General features: G+C 31.4%; 1 protein-coding gene across 1 annotated transcript in view; it reads right to left on the bottom strand.

The window, feature by feature from the left end:
- Positions 1-7,930, bottom strand: part of LOC124430534 (nuclear mitotic apparatus protein 1) — a 56,526-nt gene that overhangs the window by 25,401 nt on the left and 23,195 nt on the right. Inside the window, exon 2 of the mRNA XM_046977254.1 lies at positions 376-696. Coding sequence (XP_046833210.1) covers positions 376-696 — 321 coding nt within the window. The remainder of the gene's footprint in view (positions 1-375; positions 697-7,930) is intronic.

Raw genomic sequence — 7,930 nt, 5'->3', positions numbered from 1 at the left:
AAAGTGTGTACAAGAATTTCTAAGTGATTTAAAAAAAAATCAATTACACCTTTTCGAAACTTTACCAGTTAATTGTTTCTTTTTTACCGAATTACAAAACTACAAGCTAGTTGGCTAAAGTTTACGAAAAAGAGTAATTGATTTTTAAAAACCACTTGCAAACTTTTTACTCGCTCTGTACATATATATATATATATCTATTTTTTTTTTATTTTCTAGAGAAAAAATACTAAAACCTAAACAGTGAATCTTGTACGGTGAAAAAATAAAAATAAAAATAAAACAAATTAACGGTGTTAAGTGTTAATAATAGTTAAAAAATTAATATCAAATCGATTAAAAATTTATTATTTATAATTTTATTAAAATATTTACCTTTATCGTCGGCACGGAATTCCTGTTGTAATTCTTCCTTGGTCGGCTCGGATTCTGATTTGTTGGTCCCCGTTTGTTGTTTCGAGGTATCAGTCTCTTTCATACTCTTTCTCGCGTGATGTCCACGAAATGCTGCCTGTATCCTTGTTGCAGCTTCGACCTTATGTTGATCCGAAACGTCTTCTTCTACTTCTTCCTCTTCTTTCTCTTCTAATTTTTCACTATTCTCCTCCTTGTTTACTTCAGATTTATCCTCCTTCGAAGTCTCCTCCGATTTTGTTTCTTTCGTACTATTTTCAGTGTCGTTTACTTTTGGAATATCTAATAAAATAAATATTAAATTAGTTAATACAATTGTCATCTCTCTTTTTCTTTCTCATTATCTCACATCTCTATCTCTATCTCGCTCTCTGTTATATAAATGTATTATATAAAAAAGAAAAATAATAAAGAATTCATATCTTTCATGATGAATGATCCAACGTACTATCTATTCTTATTTATATTAACTTTGAGCTTCATTATCAATAATTTTGTCATATATAAATACAAAACACAAGTTCAATAAGATTCTTATCTAAAGAAATAAAGATTAACGATAGGAAAATAACGATGCATTATCGTTATTATTATCATCATTGTCATTTCTTAGATAATTAGTGGATAAACTTAAATTAGTAATTAATCATACACATAGCATGTATATATATATATATATATATATATATATATATATATATATATATGCATACATATAACTTAAGAGTGTATCAATTTATAATTACTTTAATTTAGAAAAAGAAGAAGAAAAAAAAATAGGAAAGTACAATTAAATTTTTCAATATAGGCAATTATATTTTGTGCTGAAACAAAAGTGAAGCTTTCATTAAGGAAACATTATAAACATTTTGTCATAAAACGAGGACTTTATCAACAGGAAAATCCGTACGCAGTGGTCGTTAATTACTCGTCTTAACGAGCTATGAAAGGAAAAAGAAAAAAAAAAAAAGAAAGATAGAAAGAAAAGAAAAATCAAGCCTGACACAAATTGCTTCTCATTTCGTATTTTCCAATTCTACAGTATCTTCTGTCATTTTTCCTTTTTTTTTGTTTCTTTCTTTCTTTCTCAATGCTTCACAATGCGAATTCTCGTAAAATATCGTCGCCAAAATACGTATGATTCGAAAAAGAAAAAAAGAGAGATAGAGAGAGAGAGAGAGAGAGAGAGAGAGAGAGAGAGAGAGAGAGAGAAAGAGAGAGAGAGAAAGAGAGAGAGAGAGAGAGAGAGAGAGAGAGAGAGAGAGAATACAAGATGAAAGGAGTAATTACGAGCGTATGCTTATACACCTACACATAAATGGATGCACACAAAAGTATATTTTAAGAGATATACACACGTGTGTCACTTACAGTGCGACAGCAATGATTCACGCGAGTCTTTTTCTTTGTATCGTTTTCCTCCTTTCATTATCTCTCTTTCTCATTCTCTCTCTCTCTCTCTCTCTCTCTCTCTCTCTCTCTCTCTCTCTCTCTCTTTCTCTTTCTCGATCTTTTGCAGAATCCAAAGTCTAGTTTCTCACGTTTTTCTTCTTCCTTGAGAAATTTAAACCCCCGAGCTATTATCGATCGTGATATCGAGTGACTTTATCGTTTCTCTCTTTCTCTCTTTCTTTATCTTATGTTTTTCTTTTCTTTTTTTTTTAACGTAGAAGCATTTACTCGCGAGAGAAAAAGAGAGATAGATAAAGAGAGAAAAAGTGAGAGAGAGAGAGAGAGAGAGAGAGAGAGAGGTATTTTTAGTCCATATGGATAAGCTTTTAGTTCACTCGACTCGATTCAACATTTTGCGTTAATAATTACGATTATATTTGCCGTTGAACGACATACGACTGGAGCGAAAAACGAGATAAAATTATGTCGGAGGTGTGCTGGTAGAGTGTAAAAAAGGAAAAAAAAGAAGCGAAAAAGCGACAAGTCATAGGAAGTAAAAGAAAGATAGAGAGATGGAGAGATAGAGAGAGAGAGAGAGAGGGAGAGAGAAAAAGAAGCTTGTTACTTTGTTTTTCCAACTCATTTGCGCCTACGAGTTCAAATATTTTTTTCTCTTAGAAAACGAGAGGCAATATAGAATTTCTTCCATCTCTCTCTTTTCTCTTTACTCTTTCGCTCTTCCTTCTCTCTTTTTTTTTGTGTCAAGTGACTCGCCACCCCAATCTTTTGATTGCTTTCACAAGACGTGAAACTATGACAGTCGGGACCGAGAACTCGACCGACTGAACTTGCACTGAACTGTTCGAAGACGAAAATGTTGAGAATGAGTTAAGTTTATCTTTTAGTGACGTTTGGCGGCTGAGTATAATTTTTTTTTCTCTTTTTTTTCTTTTTTTTTTTTTTTTTTTTTTTTTACTATTGGCTCTCGGTACATTGAAAAAGCAATACATGCCTCAAGTAAAAAATATATAATAATGTTTGCAAATAGGCAAATGTGAATGTACAAAAATTGCTTCGGAAATACGATATAGCTTTCACGAATAACATATGTGTTTGGAGTATTGCATATTGCCAGGGGGCAATTTTTTTGCAAATTAATTTGGTTATTCTACCGCTAGATGGCTATTTACGCGATCGATCATTGCTTGTCGATCATAATCGATCGATCAATTGTTATTCAAAATCTATATCCTAGATTTTAAAATGCTTGCATGGCAAGTTTACAAAAATTTAACTACAAATTTTAATGAAAGAAATTTTAATTTTTAATATCATATAAAAACAAAAAAAAAATGTGCCATCTGTACAATTGAAGTCATCTTTCGCTTTAACGACGCTCACCTTCACCTTCTTCGCATTTAACTCATGGATTTTATAGGGTCGAGTCACGTCAAGATAGGGTGTGAACATAAACGCGCACATATACAATATAAACACGAAGTTATAGTCAAGGATAAAACTGTTTCGACGTTAGAAGATTAAAAGGTTCGAGGTTTTATGCTTGTTAAAACGTAAAACTTGCTCCGATTATCATCCAACTGGAATCCGTTCACTATTATATCAGAAATTCTTTTTTATTTTCATTTATTTATTATAACTTTTATCTCTCTTTATTTCAAGCGGCATTAAAGCAACCGAATAAACAACGGTCACCACGGAAAAACTCGGTAAAGTTCGTAGGATGAATTTTCAAGTTTTTAATATTCGCCAGAGCGAATACGAACACTTGGCATAGTTATAAGTTTCGAAGGCCTCCAGGAAAATGAAGAAACTTGCTTATTTTATCTTTTCTCCTTGTCTATTGAGACGGAGATGCAATTTTTTACGTTGTCGAGAATATATTTTTGAAAAAATTAATGCAACACGGACAGGTACGTTTTTAAATAAACAATCTTCCCGTACATTTGAAAAAATATTATATAAGTTATATAGCCAAGGGACGAGAAAAATTTCTCTCGAAAATTGCAATTTCAAAAGTCACAAGTAGGTAATGTTTATTTTACATGCACGTAGTATTACCTATGTGTTTTATATATTGAAGATTCCATTTTAATAAATCAATGTCGAAACTAATCATGATATCGAAAAATAAAAAGTTGTACTTTATGAATATATTTTTCTTTAAAGGTCATCGATTATTTTTTAAATGACGTAATATATGTTTATTAATTTCATTTTGTTCCTGGAAACGAAAACAATGATCCTTTATCCGAAAACAATGATCTCTCATAAATTTTAATTTTATTCTAAAAAAAAAGGAAATTGAATAAAATTAAATACACATAGAATAAAATACGCATTAAATAATATTAATGATCGCAAAGTGATTTCTCAAATGTTGATACATCGAACAAAAGCTTTTTGATTTTTTGGAGAGGTTTGGGAAATTTCAAACATCAACGCGTATAAAAAGGTCGGCACGTAAGTTATACAGTAACTTCCTTTGCAATTTTCCCTCTTTGGAATTTCTCTTTGGCATAGTTCTAGCGATATACTAAGAAAACTTCTTCTAGTGGATCAATCAAGAATCTCCTATTAAAGCGTGGAATTTAGTCTGCGAGAAGCTCTCACCAGTTATCTTCTCTCGTGTTATTACGTAACGTCGAAACAGCCCTGTTTTTTGACATGTTGAAAGTGCCCGCGCACTCACATCTTTCTTCCAATAGGAAAAGCCTTGACCTTTCGAATTAACACTCCAGTTTCATTCTTGTCAAATTAGTCACGGCATTACAAACTTTAGTCATTTTGACGATAATCGATTAAAACGATTATTCGATTTTCCTTCTATTTTCTCTCTCTCTCTCTCTCTCTCTCTCTCTCTCTCTCTCTCTCTCTCTCTCTCTCTCTCTTTCTGTCTTTCTTTTTTCCTTTTATCTTTTCAATTCGATGTATCTCCCATTATTTAATAATCCACGTTAACGTCTGTCTATAATATTAAATATGACAAGCTATCAAAAATTGAGAAGATAATTGGAAATATTAAAAAAAAATATTTTCCTTTTTTTTATTTTTCTTTTTTTTTGCCTTTTTTTGTTTTTTTTTTGTTTTTTTTTTTTTTTTTTTAAATTTGACGTCGTCCCTCAATCGAGATTCGGTTCAATTAACGAAATAGACAATTTTGGGAAACGAAACATTTCGAGTCATGTCCAATTGCAGGAAAGCTCCTCCACTGGGGATACAGTCGACAATACTTGATATTTCGATTGGTTCCGACGTTTGTTTCGTCGGAATGACGTCGATTGAATTTCCTCCATCCTCCTAGATTTTTACCTATCTCGCTTCCCCTCCTACCCCGCTCACCTCGCTTTTCCTCCCCCCCCCGCTCACTTATACCCTCATCTCTCTCTATTTCTCCCGATCTCTTCCAATTTTACTGAAAAATTTAATAAAAACCCATGATGCCACGTTAAAGATGAAAGCCATTAATCGACCCAAACTTCCACTCTCTTCTTCTATTATACATAATACGCGCAAGTACTGCCAGAAACAATGGAACAGAAAAAAGATGAAAAAAAAATAGAAAAAGAAAGAAAATTTCCAAGCAAATGTTCTCGAGTTTCTCTGACATGAGTGAATTTATTTTTTTTCTTTTTTTTTTTTTTTTTTTTTTTGGAAAGGGTGAAAGAGAGAGGAAAAATAGAAAGAAGTCGACCCTTGATCCAGTTTTCCTCATCACACCTTCTTTTTTCTTTTTCCCCTCTACCACCCTCCACCACCTTCCTCTGTTCCATCAAACCATGCAATTTCGTCATTACAATTATTCCGAATTATAATTTTACTCGGTTTCGTTCTTACGAAGATGTTTGAAAATTTATGAATGTTAAGAGTTTCGATCGAAACAATTTTTTTTCTTTTCCTTTTCGATTCTGAAATAACGTCGAGTAAATAACGAAGATATGAATATTCAAAAAGAAACGAGAAAGAACATGACGGGGGAATTTTTTTTTTTTGGCTTTTCTAGATTTTTGGAAACGCATCAAAATTTTGCTGACGACGACGAGCATAATAACACGCGATGGGAAGACCGGCCGTTGCGTGAAATCCGACGGACCTCACTTCGATAGCTATGAATTTTAATGAAATGTTTTCGCTCCGATGACACTTTCAACCCCAGTGATCCGGAATTTAAGCGGGAAGTAAAAATACACGTTTCACGTAGGAGGACCTTGTACTAGAACTTAACATAGCTTATCGAAAAGATTTCTATTACAATTTCGAAACAATTTGTCTTTCTATATTCTTTTAATATTTCGTTTCAACATATTTTTAAAAATTGATAAAAAATCAATTTTTTCTTCTTTTTTTCTTTTCTTTATAAGAAACTCAAATAATAGATATGTCAAAAGATTTGACAAATTTTACAAGTTTGAACTTTAAGTTTTTGCATTAGATAAATATTTACTATCTAATCCATCTAATATCATTTCATGTCGTAATTAATACGTGTAATCGAAAGCAATTTATTTTACTTCTTTTCTATGATAGTTCCGTCTTTATTATTTTCTTAACAAATTAATAAAAATGGATCTTTATAAAAAAAACTTAAAAATGATAGATATATCAAAATTTAGATAAGTTAACAAGAAAAATTTGTAAAATTTATAAATATATACGAGTTCTTACGTTATCTTAGTTTTTAAATTAGATATTTATTATCTAAAGTCGTTTCACGTTGCTATTAATAAACATTAAAGGGATTCGCTTATGTAAGTATATACATACATATACACATATATGTATATATATGTATATATATATGTATATATATATATATATGTATATATATATATGTATGTATGTATGTATGTATATATATATATATGTACGTACGTAAGTTGATACATGTAATGCATATGCACTTTGTATAAAAAAAGATCTTAAAGAGGATACACCGTATCAATATAAAATATTTGAGGGAGCAATTTCGCATAAGCTAGATAAAGTGTAAATAGTTAAAAGGGTATCTTAGTAGCTCTCTAATGGTAAAAATCTTAGTGGTCTGTTGTTAAATCTATTTTTTTTTCTTTTTCTTTTTTTTTTTGCATTTCCTCTCAAAGAGAAAATAATTTTAAGTGGAAATTTTACTTTCCGCGATCTTTAACGTTTTCCACTTCGTTCTTTCAACTCAAAATGAAGTTCTTCTTCCTTTCGCGAACTACCCAAGCATAATATATCACGAGACAATTTTTAAAAAGGGGAAATAAATTATGAAAGAACTTATGGAAAAAGAATATTATAGTCGTTCGACTAACGACAATGAAGAAAAATTATTTACATGCCGATTAAATTAATCTTCGATAAATTTAAAACGATTATATAAAAGATCTCGTCGCATTGAAAATTTTTAATTAATTGGGTCAAATTGTCTCCGACTATTTTCTTTTTTTTTCTTTTCCCGAAAGAATTTATTACCCGAACATATTATCGTGAAACGTTATCGTTTTTGGGATATGCACCGCGTTATACTCGTCACGGACGAATAAATCGAAACTGTTAGAGAGTAAATCGGCTAAATTTACTAGACTCCATGTAAATTCATTATCTATGCTCGAATAAGTTTCATTAAACAGCTGTCCGATATTTCGATATTTATTGAAAGTGAAATATATTCTGTCATCTTTATCTTTTTCTTTCTTTTATTAGAAAAAAAAAAGACCCCTTAAAATACCTACGAAAGGAATGTAACGTTGCGCATGAATGGATTCACTTAAAATTCGATTATTTTTTTATCGCAGATAATGTTTTCAAAGAATTTCGAAAGGTTCTCCACCCTTCACGATACTTTCTATATCGCTATATCAAAGCGGATTACATTGACTCTCTCTCTCTCTCTCTCTCTCTCCTTCTTTTTATCTCTCTATCTCTATCTCTCTCTCTCTCTTTTCTCTTTATCTCTCTATCTCTCTCTCTCTCTCTCTCTCTCCTTCTCTATCTCTCTATCTCTATCTCTCTCTCCTTCTCTTTATCCCTCTCCTTCTCTTTATCTCTCTATCTCTATCTCTCTCTTCTCCATTCCCTGGTGTATTCTACTCGAAGCTATCTATCCTGTGGTCACCAAGTGTGG

Source organism: Vespa crabro, chromosome 19 (genome assembly GCF_910589235.1).
Source record: "Vespa crabro chromosome 19, iyVesCrab1.2, whole genome shotgun sequence".
In the NCBI taxonomy this organism is placed as follows: domain Eukaryota; kingdom Metazoa; phylum Arthropoda; class Insecta; order Hymenoptera; family Vespidae; genus Vespa; species Vespa crabro.
This window is presented reverse-complemented; position numbering and strand designations above follow the sequence as displayed.